Source organism: Spermophilus citellus (assembly GCF_964194105.1).
Source record: "Spermophilus citellus genome assembly, chromosome: 10".
NCBI lineage: Eukaryota > Metazoa > Chordata > Mammalia > Rodentia > Sciuridae > Spermophilus > Spermophilus citellus.
In genome coordinates, this window is record NC_138197.1 from 89,516,541 (window position 1) to 89,537,115 (window position 20,575).

At 39.4% G+C, this 20,575-nt stretch overlaps 1 protein-coding gene across 1 annotated transcript in view; it reads left to right on the top strand.

Annotated features, from left to right (window-relative positions):
- Positions 1 to 1,601: 1,601 nt before the first annotated feature.
- MYRFL (myelin regulatory factor like) overlaps positions 1,602 to 20,575 on the top strand; it is a gene marked incomplete at both ends in the record, with an annotated part of 115,511 nt that continues 96,537 nt past the window's right edge. The window contains one exon of the mRNA XM_081310853.1: positions 1,602 to 1,647. Coding sequence (XP_081166979.1) covers positions 1,602 to 1,647 — 46 coding nt within the window. The remainder of the gene's footprint in view (positions 1,648 to 20,575) is intronic.

Here is a 20,575-nt window from a genome sequence, read left to right on the forward strand (position 1 = left end):
TAGGATGGTTCCACAGTCTAGCTATTGTGAATTGTGCTGCTATGAACATCGATGTAGCAGTATCCCTATAGTACGCTCTTTTAAAGTCTTCAGGGAATAGTCCGAGAAGAGGAATCTGGGTCAAATGGTGGTTCCATTCCCAGCTTTCCCAGGAATTTCCATACTGCTTTCCAAATTGGCCACACCATAAATTAATATTAAATTTCTTTGGTATAGTAATGATTTTGTTATGTGGGAGAATGACCTTAATTGTTAAGAATTGTACACCGTGTTATTTAGGATGTCATGTCAAGACATTGGCAACTAATTTTCAAATGACTCAGTCTCTTCCACCCCCCAGAAGTTTATATATTAAGAGGAAAAAAGCAAAAGTGTCAAGATAATAATAATTAGTAAATATAGATAAAGAGTATATGGATATTTTGTGGTACTATTTTTGAGTTTTCTCTAGATTCACAATTTTTTTTCAAAATAAAAAGCTTGGGGGGGGGGGGCGTGGATGCCAGGTATGTTGGCACACACCTGTAATCCCAGAGGCTCAGGAGACTGAGACAGGAGGATCACAAGTTCAAAGCCAGCCTCAGCAAAAGTAAGGTGCCAAGTAACTCAGTGAGACCCTGTCTTTAAATAAAATATAAAACAGGGCTGGGGGTGTGGCTCAGTGGTTGAATGCCCCTGAGTTTAATCTCCAGTACCAAACCAAATCAAACCAAACAAAATGGCAAGTAAGAGGGTAGAAGGAAGTTTAATTTCCTAATTGTATTATTCTTAAGCTGTTACTAAATAAATAATAGCTAAGCAGTGAAGAAAACATTTATTTTGGTCTAGTTTTATATTTTGTAGTGGAATCAACTAATAGCAAACCATATATTCAGTTGTAAGAATTTTTAAATTGATAATGCAGATTTTGTTACTTTTAAAATAGACTTTTCATACTTGCTTTATGCTTTTCTTAAGAAAATCAACTGGAAGAAGTAGATTAAAGTGTGTATTGAGGAATATAAGTTTTCACTGTAGGTTTGGAAATATTGGACAAATCCTAACTTTTCATTATCCCAAGCCTTTCTAAGCCATCTACTATTTTAGGTATCTAAAAGTAGATACCTACATATCATTGATTTGCCCCCTTTTCTAGGTTAAATGAAATTACTGTCTTTTCTTGGTGCTCGCTAAATGGATCTGGTCAATAAAGGTGGAGATATAAATATATCAGTGTAAAAGGACAAATAAGAGATAAGACCATGCATTTATTGCCCACTTATGTAATTGTATGTGTCACTAAGGACAAAGGTCCATAAAGCAAGACAAAAGGCAAAGTAGAAACTGCTTTCTGCATGAAGATAGATGGGCTTGCTGCCACTTCCCTCTTTGGGATTTTTTTTTCTACATGGTTGTATATTCTTCTAGTTTTATAATCATGTTTGAGAACATAGCCATTTTTCTGAGCACGAGTTGATGGCGGAAGAGATGCTTTGCTCCAATAAAAAGAAAACAAGGATTTTTCGAGAGCATTCATAGACTGGGTCCAGAGGACAGCCCTTTCTTCCTGAGCTCTGACAACCCTTGCTTTAAGAGGAAATATTGACTAGGACCACAGCGCCATGGATGTAGTAGGTGAAAATGAGGCCCTGCAGCAGTTTTTTGAAGGTAAGAAGAGTCTGGTTTCCAACGGGAAGTTACCACTTCTGAGAAATGTCACTTTCGCAATTGCAATTGCACCTTTCCCTCATTTACTTAAAATTTGTCTTGAAAGAAATCCTATCATATTTAGATAACTCTCCTGAAGTTGGAAATGGAGCTTGTTTGCTTCATTGTAGGAAAAGTCGGTAGAATGGATAGTGATTTTAAAAAGCAGAGAATTTCCATCTTACAGGTTGGTTGTTAAGAATCAAAGAGTCGAGCGTATTTATTATTTATTACTTGTGTCTTCTGTGTTTTAAAAAACGTCAGATTTGTCTTATCTCTAAAGTGAGTGAATAGAGCCCAAGAAAAATGTAAGATTTAACTTAAAATATTTTTAGTTAGTATAAAATACAAAATAGACTAAAACAGCAAAGAAACACCTCCTTCCTCATTCCCATCTTTCTGTTTTTCTCACAACACTTTAAAAGTATGTAACTAGATAGGATTTGTTTTTTCAATCGAATATCATTTTTTTCGCAGGGGAAAGACATGTTGTTGCCTATTACACAGGTTTTCTTCCTAGTGAGATCCTAAATGACAGGACACCTGCTCCTCTTTTGCTGGGTTGGTATTGATATTTGCTGGGTTGATATTTTGCTGGGTATGCTGGCAATGTCTGTGAATCCTCGTCCTCTGTGCTGTTCTTCTATGTGCCAGAGGGAGACTCCACATCGGGTGGCTTCGGTGTGATACAGGTTAGCCGTGCTCAGACTCCCCATGAAAGGACATGTGGCTGTAGGTATTTCCCAGGAGCGAGAATGAGGAGAACTGAGGGCGCTCCAGGGCAGACGTGCTAGAGGACAGTCAGCAGTACACCGGGGACGTGCACCTGGCAATTCTTGTGCTTAGTAAAGTGCCTGGCAAATAACAGATGTTCAGAGGTTGAATGGAATTGATCAAATACTAAACAATACAGAACAATAAGGAGTGACAGGTCATATAAAAAAATAGTCATTCTAGTCATCATTAGAAGGAATCAACATAATGTGGTAGTTTTCATGGTTTGGATTTTGCTAGAAGTGGCAAAAAGGAACATAAGAATAAGAGAATATCATATTCCCTCCATCCCACAGTTCTGCTCGACAGTGGCCAAGTTAGCATGGCCCACCAGGTCATGTTTGAGTTGTTGCTTTGTTGTTATTGCCTGATTTTACATCAGATGTAACTGTCATTTGAGCAGCAGGTTACAAGCTCCAAGCTACAGTTGCATCTGCACTTTTTTTTTCTTTAAAAAAAAGAGAAATTATTAATGTAGTTTATAAATGCAAAAAGTCTACTTCACTTCCTTCCAGAACAAGAACAATTTAATCTATCTTCTGTTTATTTTTTTCTGGAAGAGTTATTAGATCCTACAGGATTCCTATGCTGTCCTTGTTTGTAATATTTTCAGAGATCACTATAGTTTCTATAAATTTCCTCTGTAGCTTGTGGCAATACCTGATTATTACAAAGTATATTGTTTTTTATTTTTATTTTTTTATTACAGTTTCTCTTTTAGCTCCAAATCAAATTATGGCTTTTTTTAAAAGTCTTTTTGATGGGGGAGGAGTCCATTATCTACAAAAGAAAAGAAAATGATCAGCGTTTTTCTTTGAGTGTATAGCTGGGATAGGTGGCCGACTTTATGAATAAAAAATACAGGCATTAGCTTAAGTGACTCCCTTCCCCTGAAAATCACAGAGCTAATTGTCATCTTAAAAAAATTTCTCCACTATTCAGCAAGCATTAAGCACCTACTCTATGCCAAGTCTGACGATCACCTCCTTTAAGTGGTAGCCCGTAGTGCTTTGAAACCTCTCCCTTGGATTTTAATGATTTCCTTTCCCTGGACCATTTTCAAATCTTCCTTAGAAGGAGGGCAGCAAAATTAGATATGGTGTTGTGACGAGAAGGGACAGTTGGTGCCTGTCACGCTCCCGTTGATATGCTGCTGTTTCTAATCAAATATAATATCATGAAAATTTTTTATAAAACAAGGTCTGAAAGCCAAGAAAACTTTTGGCAAATTGTTATACACCTGAAAGCATTTTTCTCCATTTCCTTGGACTCTTTGTTCTAAGAAACTAAGCTCTAAATAATGCATTTTTCCTTAAGAACATTCTTGTATTCAAGAACATCTGGATTGAAAATCTCATCTTGAATTAGCTCATGCTGACTTTAGTTTTTGTTATACAATGGCCGACTGAAACTCCAGCTCCCTGCTGGAGTCTGTCTGGGTAGTTCTTAGGACCAGAGGCGGAGGAAGGGCAGGAACCTGCACACAGGTCCTCAGAGCAACAAAGAAGACCTAACCAGGAAGCTGCTATCAAACAAGCTTTGGACACTTTCTTTCCCTGTCTGTCTGCTAAGATTTACATTCTCCAGGTAGCTGTTATCAAAAGAAGGTGGTGGGGATGCAGGGAAGGTGGAAACATCTGCTACCCATGAGCTGTCAGGAACACCACGGCAGAGTCCAGTGTTCAGGGAAATGCTGAAGACCCTGGAGCAGAAAAGCAGTGATGAAGTGCCCTGTCAACATGGGACGAATCGAGAAAGACTTCAAGGGAGGCGAGGCAGAACTGTTGTAGAAGAGAGATGTAGCTTAGGAAAAATGTCTGCATGGCATCAGTAGATAGCAGGCATTCAGTAGTACATGTAGAATCAATGAAAGAAAAAAAGCAGTGCAAAGAACTACACCTTTCAAGAGGTGTTGAATTCTAACTAGGTTTGGGTCACTCAACAAATTCTAATGTAGGAAAAAAGAAAAAAAAGTGATTGATAAATGATCTAATGCCACCTTCTACTTTCATAGAGTCTTGGGTTCAGAATGCTTTCACAGAAAATGTTAGCAGTTCTGATGAGTGAGAAAGGTTATTTTCTCCAAGAGTAGGTTTGGTTCATCTCTAAAGATGGAGTTAGACATCTTGTTGCATGTAGCACATCTAAACTTCCCCCACAGGAGTGGGAGTTTGTTCATCTGTGAGGCAGCTTCTCCTGTGTGGAGACAGCATGGACTTTCAGAAGGAGACTGGGAATAAGAATGTACCAACATCAAGAAGAACCAGACAGATCTTGCTAGAGGCTTAGGGTTATTTCAACATTTCTACCTGATGTTGGTAGTTGGTTAGAAACTGTGTTGCCTTGGAACAGAGCATCCAGAATAAAGAGGCTATTGGCTTGGTGCCACAAAGAAGAAACCCCTTTTCTTCTTGCATGCTGTTATCCCCAAAATGAAGGTGGTTTAATGACAATTTAATATGTGCCATGATGAGATCAGAGCTGACCCTGGTCACCTTCACACATGCTGCTGCACTAGAAATCTGCCAGCCTTATTGCCATCTTTAGGGAACCCTGAGACAAAGTCACCTGGCAAACCCTTCTGAGAGCAGGTTCCCCCCACCTTCTTTGATGTTATTAATGTGGTCATCATTTTCAACTTTGGAGTTAGGATGGAACTTCTGGCCAACTCAACAGTGTCTTGGAAGCTAAACATTCAACATAATGGCAATTTTGGAAAACATATAAAAGAAAATGATAGTCATTACTATTAATCTCTGTTTGATTTGGTGTTGACCTTATGTGTTTTTTAAAACAAAAATGGGGATTATATTATTTGTACTCTTTAGTAATGGTCTTTTTCATGGAGCATAGAGTGAATGTCTCTTATCATTAGTTATTCTTGCTGATCTACAACAGAGATCCACAAGCTATGATCCATAGCCCAAATGGCCTGCAGCCTGTTTTTACAAATAAAGTTTATCAGGACACATCTAATCATTCACATATTGTCTATGGCTACTTTGATAGTGCAGTGTCAAGAGTTGAGTGGTTGCAACAGAGGCCATATGGCCTGAAAAACCTAAAACATTTACCATCTGGCTCTTTACAGGATATGTTGTATTTATTTATTGAATACTTAGTATATGCTGGGTATAGAATCATAGTTAGGAACATGGATTCTAAATCAGCCATTCTGGGTGGGAATCCTGGCTCTGCCATTTATTTACTACCTCTGGATTAGAGACCAGTAAACCTCTGCAGGACTTAGCTCCTTTATTTATAAAATGGAGATAATTGTATTATCTCAAAATGTGGTTGAGGGGCCTTATGCATGGCACAGAGAGGTCAGTAACTGTTAGCTATTATTATTCTCATTGTTAATTATCACTTTTCTCCACTTACCATCAAAGCAGCTCTGTGCGGTTTTTATCCTCCCATGAGAAACACGAGGCTGATGGAGGTTAAGCAGCTTGCTGAAGGGTCATCCAGTTAGTAAGTGGCTGCAGGATCATCACTGATTCCTTCCTTTGTTTATTCACTCAGCCAATCAAAAAATACTGGAGTGTCTCTCATGAGCCAGATGCAGTCCTAATGTACAGAGTATCAGTGGCCACAAACAGACCCCTGGCCCTAAAGGGGCACCTTTTCTAGCTGAAAGAATAAGAAGGAGATAAGATAACCTAGGGAGATACATAATAAAGATGATTTTAAAAATTCCTTAATTATAATAAAAATAGATGATGAGAAACTGAGGCAGGAGGATTGCAAGTTCAAGACCAGTCTCAGCAACTTAGGGGAGAGAGACTGATGCATGGAGAGAGTGGGTTCCTAGAGCTAGAGTGATCAGGAAAGACTTCTGAGGAGGTGACAGTTGAAGAACTGGGAACTGAATAATGATCAGGAGGAGCACGTCAGGCAAAAGTTTGGGAGAACACTCACGCAGAGTCACTGAGTGTGGAATGGTTTGGAGTGGAGTACGGAAGGAACAGTGAGGCACAGGTGGTTGGAGTGTAGCGAGTGACAGTGGGGAGGGTGACAGCATTAGAGTTTGACATTAGTTTGGGCTTTTATTGTCAGTGTCATGGAAAACTAGCTGAGAGTTTTAAGCAGTAGAATGGGCAGGACTGGCAGATGAATGGGACGCGAGAGTGAGGAAGACAGAGGAAACTGTTAAGGACGACGTCTCCATGTTGGATGGTTCATAATGATAGGAAGATTCAGGTGTGGAAGATGAAAGGAAGCACAAGTAGGGGTATGTGTGTGTGTGTGTGTATGTGTGTGTGTGTGTGTGTGTGTAATCATTTGGAACATTTTACATGATACCTTTTAGATAGTGAAGTAGAAATAGGGAGGAGGTAGTTTGATCATTGAATCTGAAACCCAAGGAAGGGGTGGTGCCCCTTGTGTCAGTCTGGGAGTCCTCAGCATGCAAGGGGTGCTTAAAGCCTCTGAGATTGGACGTGATCACTGAGAAGTTAGTACAGGCAGGGAGAGGGATGCTACAATGATGTTGAGGATCCAGTGAGAGCAACTAGCAAAGGCATGTTAAGTAAGGTAACAGGAAATGCAGGAGAGTGCAGTGTTAGCTAGGATAGTGTTTCAGAAAGTATAGGCACCAATGGTGGAAATGTGTCTGCAGTACTACGTAACTGACCAAAGAACTGGGGAAAAAGAAGTTTGTGGGTGACCTTCCTAGGTGGGAAGAAAGCCCAGTCACTGGGTTTGAAGAGAGTCTGGAAGGCGAGGGGCTAGAATTGATAATACTTTGGAGAAACTCTGCTCTAGTGTTAACAGAAAAAATGGGGCAGGAGCTGGAAGGTGCAGAGGTCAGAGGGGTTTTGTCTGATCATTGGTCTGGTTTTGATTTTAAGACAGGAGATATGAAGCATGCTTTGCTGGTGGAAATGATTCCGTATAGAGGATAAATATATGAGGCCAAGAGGGAAGTGGGTAATGGTGGGAGGGGAATCCTGGGAAGGTAGGTGTTTTAATTAGCTTCTTTGCTGTTGTGACTAAAACCAGCACAACCAGCAATATAGTAGAGGGGGAAAGTTTATTTGAGTGCTCACAGTTTCAGAGGTCTCAGTCCGTTGACAGCAGGCTCAATTCCTCAGGGCTTGAAGTGAGGCAGAACATCATGGTGGAAGACTGGCAGAGGGAAGTGGTTCACATGATGATCAGAAAGTAGAGAAAAACTCCACTCACCAGACACAAAATATATACCTCAAAGCCATGTCTCCAATGACCCATCTCCCCCAGCCATACATGACCTGCTTCCAGTTACCACTCAGTTAATCCCATCAGGGATCAATTCACTGATTAGGTTAAGACTCACCACCCAATCATTTCCTCTCTGAACCCTCTTGCATTGTCACACATGTGAACTTTTGGGGGACACTTCACATCCAAAACCATAACAGTAGGCAAGGACTGCACCCAGAATGCCTGGGGAGAGTGTGCCCTTGAGAAGCAGGAACACCTACTCTAGTAGGAAGAGGAGAATAGCAATAGCTGGGAGAGAAGTTAGTTTGGTAAATGTCAAGGTAAGAACCTGAGATTGATTAATTCTGCTTTACCTATGAAGTGGAGATGTCCTATGAGGGAACTGGTGGTGGGAGGGTGGCAGGCGACTATTTGAAGACTTAAAGAAGGACTAGCTGAGAACTTGAAGAAGAAGGAGAATAAGTTATAAAATTATCGTCTTAGAGAGCATACTAACTTCCTAGGGCTGCCATAACAGATTACCATAAACTTGGTGTCTTAGCACAACAGAACTTTATTTTGTCACATTCTGGAGGCCAGAAGTCTGAACTAGAGATGTTGGCAGGGCGGTGTCAACTTGGAAGGCTCTGGGGGGAATCTGTTCCATGCCCGTCTCCTGGCTTCTGGTGCTGGCTGGCAATCCTTTGTGTTCCTTCACTGATCTCTGCCTCCACCTTCACCTCACTTTCTCTGTGAATCTCTTTCCCTTCTCTTTTCTTTAAGGGACACTTGTCATTGGAGTTAGGGCACATCCTAATCCAGGATGATCTCAAGATTCTTAATTACATCTGCCAAAAATCCTTTTCCAATGAGGTCACATTTACTGGTTCTGAGAGGACATAACTTTTGGAGGGGTAGCACTCTTTCAGCTCAGTAAACACAGTAGAAAAGCCAGTTTGCCAGGGTAATAGGAGGGCTGCTAGTCAGTGCAAAGTCCAGATTCAAAGTCAATGACTTCAATGGAGATCAGTCATAACACTTGTATGATTTTCCCAGCCACGTTCAGCTACCTAGGTGCAGGTTGAGCGTAGGCGAAGTGCTGTGCTTAACCAAAGTTGGGCTTTTCCCAGGTGATGCCACAGAAGGAGAGACAGGAGGAATGACAAGAATTTGCATGGGAGGGATTGGAAGGATGGACACTGGTATCTGAGTTGGGCAAGAAGGGAAGAAATAGTGAGAACTGGGGTGAGATGCAAAAATGTGGGAATAAGGTCAACGGAAGGGGATCTGTGTGTGTGAAGACCTGTTAGAGCATGGGCATAAGTGTCAGGAATAGAGGGGTGAGCTGGGCAGAGGATACAATACTGATGTCAGAGGGTTATTGGTGATGTTAAGGACTTGGAAAGGGGTCATTCGAGGCGGTGTCTCAGGTGAGGTGGAGAAAAGATAGAGGTGAAGAGTTTGATGCTGAAGCAACCAGCAGTGATGGCAAGAGTAGTGTTGGAAAGGGGAAGAGAGGAAGGTGCTTAAGTATGTATCCAGTGGAAAAGGGAGAATGACCAAAACACTGATAGTCCCCATTAGTAGGAGGTGAACTTGTTGTTTGGCATATGGTTCAAATGAACTAAAGCTTATGAAGAAGAGAGTAGGAAAATTAGTCTGGAAACAGTACCAGAGACTCAATAAAACACATCACCCTTTTTCAGGACCCAGGAACATGTGAGAGAAAAGAAACCTCTAAGGGAGGTGCTCCATAATTTATCCATTTCTTATTGTCACATACTGAGGCCAGAACTAAACTTTTCACTTGTTCCTTGTAATGGAATTTCCCCCCCAAATCTTTAATTACCTTGTATGAACCTCCCTAAAATAAAATTGATGACACACAGGATATTAAAAGCAATTAGGTCTTTGATTAGTTAATTATTGCCAAATTACTTGCTGGAAATTTCTAAAAAAAAAAAAATATCAACCTGCAGACTGTACTTTTGCTACTACCTGGTATTAATTTGCAGTTTTTTACTTAGAAAAAAATTACTCTATGCTTAGAGTCCTTAACCTAAGATAATAAGATTCTCAGGGGAAAGAGGACAGAACCCTGTGAAATAGAGTGGAAATATGGATTTATGAATAATCAGTCATACCTATAAGGAAGGCTCCATAGTCTCCATCAGATGCTCAGTAAGATCCATGACCCAGAAGAGGTTAGGAATCATGGCAGTTGCCCCAGCTATTGCTGCTGCTCTCACCTGTGTCAAAGGAGGAGGAATCAAAGCCTGAAGCCCTTGACCGGGAGGGTGTTCTCAGAATCAGGTGGAAGATTCTGGGCTGGGGCACGTTTCAACAATCAGAGTCTAGAAACTAGAGACGATAGTCAAAATGTTGTTGAGGGATGGGAAAGGGTGATGTAACAGCATGATTAAAGGCAGTGATAAAGAAATTGCTAGCTGGTCGCAGAGACATATGCTTGTAATCCCAGTGACTTGAGAGGCTGATACAGGAGAATCACAAGCTTGAGGCCAGCCTGGGCAATTTAACAAGACCCTGTCTCAAAATAAAAAATGAAAATTAAAAGGAGAGATAGCTCAGTGGTAAAGCATCCTGGGTTTATTCCCCAGTGTGAAAAAAATTACTGTTTCCTCTTTATATTCTGAGTTGTTACTATATGAGTAAACACTTATACCCAAACCATATCATAACCAGAAACGGGGGGTGGGGGAAGAGAAGGAATGAATTCTCTGTAGTCTGCTCCCAGTTTTACTGGTTGAAAAAGAAAACTAAGTGACCTATCCCTGAGAGATTGACCTGACCAGGAAAAGATGACTGGTTTCTTTGACCTGGGTTTTTTTCTATTTTCAAGGATTATTGCTGAAAATCCAAGGCCAGAGGCACTTGAGGAGATGTTTCCAGGGGATAGTTAACATTAAAGGAGACTATCAAAATTGATGTAAAAGTCAATAGAAGGGAAAGGAGAGGGTAATAGAATCCTTGAGGGATAATAGTGAAATCAAGGTATCGATGGGTCAGCATGGAGACTCCATATTTCTTCCTCCACTCTCCTCCAGACATTCTTCTGTCTCTTGCAGTCATCACCAAACTCTCATAAATATTCTCTTCATTCTTCACACATGTTCACTTTTCAACCCACTTTAATCTGGCTTCTGCCCCCATATGTTCATTTTTTTCTCTATTTTTAATTGGTGACCTTATAATTATATATAACAATGGGATTTGTTGGTACATATTCATACATGCACTTGACATAATAATATAATTTGGCCAATAGCATTCCCCAGTATTTTTCTCTTTTCTGTCCCTCCCTCTCCCTAGTCCTTTATTTCTACTCTCCTGACCTTCCATTGATTTACATGAGATACCCTCCAACCCACCTTCTTTTTTCTTTATCCTCTCTAGCTTCCATGTATGACCCTTGACTTTCTGAGTTTGGCTTATTTTGCTTAACATGATACTCTTACGTTCCATCCATTTTCCTGCAAACAACAATTTTGCCCTTCTTATGGCTAAATAAAACTCCATATGTATATATACTACAATGCATACATATCATGTTTTTAAATTCATTCATACGTTGATGGACACCTAGGCTAGTTCCATAGTTTAACTATTGTGAATTGTGCTGCTATAAACATGGGTATGCATTTATCATTATAGGATGTTGACTTTAATTTTTTAGGAGGAAATACCAAGGAGTGGTATAGCATGGTGGTTCCATGACTAGTCTTTTGAGGAACCTCCATACTGATTTCCATAGTGGTTGTACATTCCACCAACAGTGTAAAAGTGTTACTTTTCTCTCACATCCTCTCCAGTGTTCATTATTGTTTGTATTTTTGATAACTGTCAAAGAACCTCAATGGGGCTTTGACTTGCATTTCCCTAATTGCTAAAGTCATTGGACATCTTTTTCATTTAGTTTTTGGCCATTTGTAGTTCTTCTTTAGAAAAGTGTCTCCTTAGTTCATTTGCACATTTATTAATTGGGTTTTTTGTTGTTAAGTTTTTAAGTTCTTTTGACATTCTGTATATTAACCCTCTGCAAATTTCCTAATTCTTAAGACTTTGATCCATTTTGAGTTGACTGTTGTTCAGGGTGAGAGAGAGGGTTCTGGTCTCATTCTTCTATACACGGATAACCAGTTTTCCCAGAATCATGTCTTTTCTCAAATGTATGTTTTGGGCATCTTTGTCAAGGATAAGATGACTGTAGATGTGGATTTGTCTTTGTGTATTCTATTCTGTACCATTGTTCTATGTGTCTGTTTTTACACCAAGCACTTTTTGTTATTCTAGCTCTGTAGTATAATTTGAAGTCAGGTATTGAAATGCCTCCAACATTGCTTTTTTTGGCTTAGAATTACTTTGGTTATTCTGGGTTATTCTGACTTTTTTTTTTTTTAGTTCTGGAAAGAATGTCATTGGTATTTTGATGGGGATTATGTTGAAGCTATATGCTGCTTTGGGTAGTATGACCATGTAATCAATATTAATTCTGCCTATTCATAAACATAAAGATCTTTCCATCTTTTTGTGTGTTCTATAGTTTTCATTATAGAGGTCTTTTACTTACTTGGTTAGATTTTTTCCATAGATATTATTTCTATTTCCTAGTTTTTTTTCTTTTGAGGCTATTGTGAATGATATTGTTTTCCTGATTTCTTTTTCAACATATTCATTATTGGTGTATAGGAAAACTTGATTTCTGTATGTTGATTTTGTAATCAGCTACTTTGCTGAATTTGTTTATTAGCTCTAGCAGTTATCCAGTGGAGCTTTTTGGATCTTCCAAATATAGGATTATATCATCTGCAAACAGTAATAATTTGACTCCTTCCTTTTCTATTTTCATCCCTTTTATTTACTTCTCTTGCCTAATTGCTTTGGCTACAATTTCTAGTACTATATTGAATAGGAATGATGAGATCCTTATCTTGTTCCAAATTTTAAAAGAAATGCTTTAAGTTTTTCTCTATTCACTATGATGTTGACTTTGGGTTTGCATGTATAGCCTTTATGATGTTGAGGTAGGTTCCTTCTATCCATAGTTTCTTCAGTTTTTTTTTTATCATGAATGAGTGCTTAATTTTGTTGAAGGTCTTCTCTGTATCTATTGAGACGATTATATGATTTTTGTCCTTGATTATATTTATGTGGTGAATTACTTTTGTTGATTTGTGTATGTCAAACCATCCTTGCATCCCTGGAATCAAACCAACCTGGTAATGATGTACAGTCTTCTTAATATGTTGTTGAATAGGACTTGCTAATATTTTATGAAGAATTTTTACATTTAAGTTCATCAGTGATATTGGTCTATAGTATTTTTTTCTTGGTGTGTCCTTATCTGGTTTTGGTATCAGTCCATATATTCTTTTGAATTTTTTTTTTAATTGCCACATCACATAAAAAAAAAAAAAAACTTCCTCCCTCATCTTCCTGGAGTTCTCTCTGGGTTTTGCCACTTTCACCTACTGTTTACTTATGGAAATTCTCTCCTATTTCCTTCCATTATATCTTTGCTCCTGGTTCTCATCCAGCCTCTCCATTTCCCCTCATTATCTTTTAGTCCTCCTCCTCTGTGTCTGCCCCATAATCCTGTTTCTGAAATGCTTTGATTGAGCACCACAAGCTTACCCAGGGGTTCCCATAGATCTATAGTCCAAACCCCATCACCAAGTTCTAGACCTATGTTCACAGTTGCCTAATGTACACACATGTCCTCAGCTTCCCCAAATTAGCATAGTCAAACTGGAACTCATTAACCTTCCCCTTCCCGATTCCCATCTTCACTGTTGCCACTTCCCAACAAATCTCCTGTCTTGTTAGTCTATTTGGTACTGTTATAAAAAAATGCTATTATCAATAGGTAATTTATAAAGATCAGAATTTTATTTCTGATGGTTCTGGAGACTGGGCAGTCCAAGATAAGTTTCCTGCACCTAGTGAGGGCCTTCTTGCTGCATTCTCACATGACAGAGCAGAAGGGTAAAAGAGCAAGCTGGCCAAATGCTGCATGAAGCCTCTTTTGTAAGGTCCTTAATCTCATTGCTTGAGCTTGGAATAATGGTCCTAATGTAGCATTCCAAGTAGTCCTTTCTCTGGGGACACCTCCATATTCACATCTGTGAGAGGCAGTTTGATGTAGTGGTAAGAGCATACCTAGGGCCAGAGTTCTAACCTTTTTCTTTTTTCCTTCAGGGCTAAGGAATGAGCCTAGGGTCTTTTGCATGAAAATATTCTGCCACTGAGCACATCCCCAGGCCCGCCAAGTTATAATCTTGGTACCACCTCTTTCTAGCTGTGTGATTTTGAAAGAGTTCTTTATTCTCTTGGGCCTATAGATCTGTATCTATAAAATTGAGACAATACTAGCATTTACAGTGTTATTGTGAAGGTTAAATGATAAGGCTCAAACTAATACCTGGATTAGTGCCATGTTTGTTGTCATCATCATCAGTGGCAATATAGTCATTATTGTCATCTATGTACCAGCTACATTGAGCTTTTCATAGAATCTTGAATACACTTTGCTTTCTCATAACATGAGGCTTTAACTCCACCCATTCAATGCACTTTCCTTCTTCTTCATCTAGCAAGCTTCCCTGGCAAAGTTAGAAGCAAAAATTCACGTGCTTATTCAGTGCTTCATCTGTAGTTTTGGATTAGCACCCTTCACATTGATACCTGTGAGATGTTAATTCATGTGTTTCATGTCTCTCTCTCTAGAAGACAGTGAGTACTTGAAGGTTAAGACTTGGTTTTCTCTCACTTGTCTTTGCAGGGATGGTGTCTTACAGGTAGTAAGGTTAATGAATTACTCAGAAGATCTTTGTTAAAATCTTGACCACTATTTCTTATGGAAAAGCAGGAACCTTGATCATAATATATATAGTATCTTGGTTTGTGCTTCTTTTCTTCATAAATATTTTAATATTAGAATCAACCGATCTGAGGAGGAAGTTGCAGCTCCTCATCAATTCACATTGTTTAGGTTCCTCCTGGTTCTGTTAGCCATCATGGTGATTTTCCTCTGCTAGGTAACACTATTACTCTTTAAAAGGAATTCTTTATTGGCAGGTAGTAATGGAGGTAGTGTGGTACCCAACAGAAAACATGGTAGATATGCAAATTGGGGATGGAGAAGGATGGAAACCAGAGTCCACAGGGAAAAGTTCAGGTTGGAACTCAATTAGGTCATGAGCTGAGCTGAGAATCAGTATCAATACTTGGAAGTCACAGGATAATAGTAATAATCAAATAGTGGAGAAGAAGCTGCATTCCTGAGTAAAAGTAGAGGTTCTAGTGCTAGGAAACATTGTTATGATAATAAACCTGGGTTGTAGGAATGATATTGGGAATGTCTGATTATAGCATCTTTCCCATCTGAAGCTGCATTTAATAGGCCACCCACCTCAGCTCTGCAAACTGAATACTATAAATCACACACATTAAACTTGAGCTCCTTATTTCCCTTGCATATGCGGTGATGAATGAAAGAGCAGTTAGAGCTTAGGCTCAGACCTAGATTGCCCTGGGTTCAAATCCTGCTTCTATTGCATAGTAAGACACTGCCTTGGGTCTGGAGTGTAGCTCAGTGGTAGAGTGCTTGCTTAGCATGGGCAAGGCCCTGGGTTTAATACTCAGTACCAAAAAAAATAAAGGAAAGAAAGATGATGTTTTGGCAAATGACTGAGCCTGTCTATTCCTTCATCTATCAAATGGGAGTAATAATTACATCATAAGAGAGACGTGAGAAATAAGTGAGATGAAATATATAAAGTCTTTTGCACGGTATCTGACATATAGTTATTGACTAGTGAATGAGGTAATAGTAGTACTATTCTATAATTCAGAAAAATTTCTTCTTATGAAGGAGCTCCACTAAGCAGCCTGTGATAAGTAAGAAAACCACTACCACATAATAGATGCTTGACTTTATGTTAGACATTATGCTAAGACCTTGGCTGTATTAATTCCTAAATTGCACAACACAAGCAACAGGTATATGATATGGTCACTATCTTACAGATGAGGAAACAGGTTCAGAGGAATTTCCCACCTTGTCCAAAGTAACACTTATTATATATCTGAGCTTGGATTTTCACAGAAATCTGTCTGACTTTGAAGGCCTGTGTTTCTAGCTGTTTCACATGCTGTTTTCTAAACAGGTTGCAATGGAATATCTATAGGGGTAACTGCAGAACTTAACAGTTTCTATTAAAATAACCAGTTGTATCTTTCTCTCTGTCTCTCTGACAATTTGCATGCATTCTGGACTGTGAACAGTTGGTACATTGCTGCCATCTGGCATTTTTTGGCAAATCCCAGCTCTAGCACCAAAAGATCAGGTGTTAGTGGTAAAAAGGCAATGGTTTATGTTTACAGAGAAGATGGATAGAAACTCAAATGATAAGGCCACTAATAAGAACACAGAGATAAGAGAACACCAACCCTGATCTGTAGTACTGCTTGGTGTATAACAAGGGAATTTAGGCAGCAGGTTTGCTCAGAAGTGTAGTGGAAATATTTTCTCTTAATCTTGTAATTTTGAGTAACCAGACTCAGGACAAAAAGCCCAGCAAGAAGACACCTTGATATATTTGATGCCCTGGTGTTAGCAAAATAAGAAACAAATGTTGCATATAGCAATAGAAGAAATATGATCTAAGGAGAATATCATCTGACCTGGTATTTGGAATTGATGTCACTCTCATAGAGTTAAAGCTATCAATAGCTTTAAATGTTGAGAGCTGGGAGATGTACTTCCTAAGAATCCCTATGGTGTGCTGGTTAATCGAATAAACCTTCATTCACACTGACTTGGCTGAATCTTGGTTCTTTTGCTTCTCATAAGTATGACCTTTGGGCTATTACTCAACCGTTTAAAGTTTCCCATTTTTTCCCCATCTGTAAAACGGGGATAATAACATCTATCTCTTAGGGTTAAGAGGATTGATGACAAAATGTTGAAATGATGAAATAAATGAGAGTTACTGATTTTTATTGTAACACTTCCAAGTGTGAAAAACCAAATTGCTTCCCTTATTTATTTTAAAACATGAATGTGTACAAGCTGTCCGTACATTTCTTTCTTAAAGAAATACTCCTGTCACCGGGGAGTTATTACAACTTTTACATGTTCACATTAATTCCAGAGCCCTTATAATCATAAAATCCATTTATAGCCCTTAGTTGCCAAGCAACAAAGGACAAAGTACTGAGTATTTCCTTTTAGTGCAAAAGGTTCAGCTTTTCCATGTTGTTCTCAAAATCAACATTTTTCAGAAAAGACAGAACAGTGAAACTTAATAGCATATTTCTAAGGCTTAGTTGGCATTCCTTGTATGGGGATAAAAACCAGAGCTGAAAGGAATAGATTGTTATTATTGTTCTGTTTGGCATAGCCTAAAGCATTTTGTGCTAATTATGCAGCAAATCTACAAGAAGTTCTGAAGTCAGACTGCAAATTCATTTGAGGAGAGAACTCTTTTCCTTTTACTTATGTTCTGTGATGCTCTGGCTTCCAAAGCATTGGTTCTTTTTTGTCTGTTGTTAATGATCTTGCAGGAAAGGCTGAGGTGGAGTTAAATTCAAATGAAAGAATGTTATCTGCTGACCCTGGTAATCACCAACTTCAAATAGGTCATTCACCAGTGCTTTGGCAAGGTCTGGGAAGCGGGCTTTTAAGGCTCATAACTGAACTAAATTATCTACTTCCTTAAAAGGGATCAAACCTTGCAATCACTTCTGTTGTTTTTGTCCACAGATAATCAGCAGGTAAAGGTTTGGGAGTCCAAAATAATCAAAAGAATATTTTTTACTGGATATCCTATAAAGAACTCTAGTATAACTTATATTTTTAAAAGTTCATAAAAGCATGTATGCAAAATAGTTTTTAAATTTGCATAGCCATTTCTCTATTCATCTGAATTAAAACAGTGCAAAAGCAGATTCAAATGTTTTATTGGGTGTTTTACTGCCCTTGTCCCCTTATGTCTCCTATATATGTAGTGGGCTTCTAAGGATGCAAAGAGTAGAAACAATGGTCTTCTTCTTTCTTCCCTTGTTGAGTTAGGGACACTTGTTGCATTGAAACAAATCTATGGATATAAGTCATACTTAATGTTTTACCTATAGGAAGAGGCAGAGAGGAGACTCATAAGCTATTATAATTTCAGGAGGTAACAGTCAAGCCTCTTCTGCTGAGAGTAAATGTCCTTTGGAATGATTTTCATGCATGAACCTAAGAGTAAGATTTAACTTGTTAGCATGAGCAGTCTGATTCCAATTGATGAGAAGTGGGAGATTTTGAAATCGATTATCCATGTGTCTCAACCTTTGAGTACCAAGAAGCATTTGAGCTACCACCTCCTCTTATTATCTCCATGAGGATAAAACACAGACCAAAGGGAAAAAAAATTTTCTTCCCTTCCCTGGGAGAAGCAGGTTTCTGTGTGAGAATCTTAAATAGCCTGAAATGAGGTTGAAGAGGGCAGTTATGTGAAACAATGCTCCAAATTTGTTCTCTGTTGGATGCTTTTTATGGAAATATGGAAAAACCAAAAAAATCAAAAATTTTACATTACTTATTCTCTGTTTCATTCCTAACCCATCTTCAATTTCCTTCCCACTTTTGTTTGTGTTATGTTGTTTACAGAGCTTAATATTTCATATACTTTTATTTCTATCAACTCATTGCCCTAAAAAATTGGCAGATGTGTCTAAAATCACTTTGACTTTAGATGCTGCCTTCTCCACGCTGTCTAAAATCACCTTGATAAATACCAGGGTTGAGTTGAAATCCTGGTTCTCTTGCTCCAAATCCAACCCCATCTGCCCCTCACCCTGCCTTCCCCAAAGAAAAAGAAGATAGATACATACTGGCTTACGGGCTTCCATATTCTGGGGCTAGATGTCAGAAGAACATTAAGTAAAGATTTCCAGTCTCTGGAAAACCCTCCGGCTTTCTATCCCCTCCACACTTTACCCCTAGGCACCTCATAATCTCTCACAGACTGGTCATGGGATGCCCCAATTCACCCCCTCTCGCAACAGTGGCAGCAGTTTCTATCTTTTAGGCCTCACTGAACCCCCTCCCTGCTTTGATGAAACTGATCTGCCTGGAGTTCAGCAACTGGTTCACTGTTGAGTCTTGTTTTATGGGGAATGCAGGTAGGGGGAAGAGAAGGAACAAGAGGAGCACACTTACCGTATGCAAGCACCTTAGTGGTATTATATGTGTTATTTTGTTTAATCTGCAAGTAGCCCTCTAAGGTGTGAAACCCACCTCCTTCCTCCTGATGGGGAAACTGGCCCCGTGAAGTTAAGTAAGGCTGGAATTTAACCCAGGTCTGCCTGACTTGCGGTTTCCCACACCTCATGTTCTTCTGACCTCTAGGTCAACCAGGGCCCCTCCTTCTGAGGCGCTCTTCCCTCTCTTGTTCACAGCTGTTCTCTCCAGGTCCTGGCTTTGATGTCACCCCTCAAGTCTTTTTCTGTGTTTGTCTTATATGGACAGAAGGAAAGAACTGGGTCTCATTCACTTTGTAGCTTTAGTACCTGGAGACTGGCACACAGCAGCTGCTCCAACATATTTGTTGAAACAACAGGTGAAACCCCCAAGCCTAGGTCCTTCCCAGGATTCCAGATCACCTGGATTTTCTTCCCTTATCTCTTGTATCTAAGAGAACCAGAGTCCTGAACCTGGCTGAAGACTCACCCCCCAGCCAGTGTTCTGTTGGGCTGTTCCCTCCCTCTCTGCTTGGCTTGGTAGGACCCGAAGGCAGTGCTGAGGCACTCCTGAAAGCCACAGGTATGCAGATTTCTTGTTCCATTTTCCTGAACTTGCACCACACAAGGGGCAAGATTGAATTTTCAATACTGTATTCCAAGTGAGTCAAACTTGTGAAAAGCCTGTGGCCTTTTTACCTGTCCTTCCTTCAGAAAGGTTTCCTCCTCCTCCTCCTCCTCCTCCTCCTCCTCCTCCTCCTCCTCCTCCTCCTCCTCCTCCTCCTCTTCCTCCTCCTCCAAGAATAAGCTTGGAGTGAGGATTGAGAAAATAAACAGTAAAATTCTCCTCCTCCTCTTCCTCCATCTCCTCCTCCTCCTCCTCCTCCTCCTCCTCCTTCTCTTCCTCCTCCTCCTCCTCCACTTTCTACTCCTTTCTTTTGTCTTCCTATTCTCCCTTCATTTTGGCTTTTGGCAAAATTAGACTTTCTAACAAAACAAACCAGAATAAAAATTCTTAAAAACCTTAGATATAAAATCAGTGAGATTACTTGATGTGTTCCCCTGTTACTTAATTTTTTTTTTTTGTCAGTTTCTGTTTCCCAAATTATCTTCTATGGTTGATTGACACTGGTTAATAGGCAGTCAGTTGTGTTTTATTTTTCTTCTGGTATTTTATTTACTCCTGTATCCATTAACAGTAATGTGTGCTACTGAAGAGAAAAATGAATGAGGCATGAGAGTCTAATCCTCATGTTGTCGGGCTGGGAGGAAGAATAGTTTTAAGTATTCAAAACTAACAAAATGGATTCCCAGACTCCCAGAAAGGCCAGGGGAATCTTGCTTAATTTATATTTCAAACACTAATGTAAAGGGGAAAGAAAAATGAGCTTGATAATCTATTAGTGAAGACAATGAAAGCACTTCCATCAAAATAGAGGTTACATGATACAGCCAAGAGGCCATCTTCTTTTATTGATTTATTTATTTTTAATTATAGGTGGACACAATACCTTTATTTTATTTATTTATTTTTGTATGCAGTGCCAGGGATGGAACCCAGTGCCTCATGCATGCTAGGCAAGCGCTCTACCACTGAGCCATAATCCGAGCCCCCGAGAGGCCATCCTCTCTTCTTTGAATCCCACATAAATTTTTAGATTGTTTACTAAGAAGCTGTGCAAAT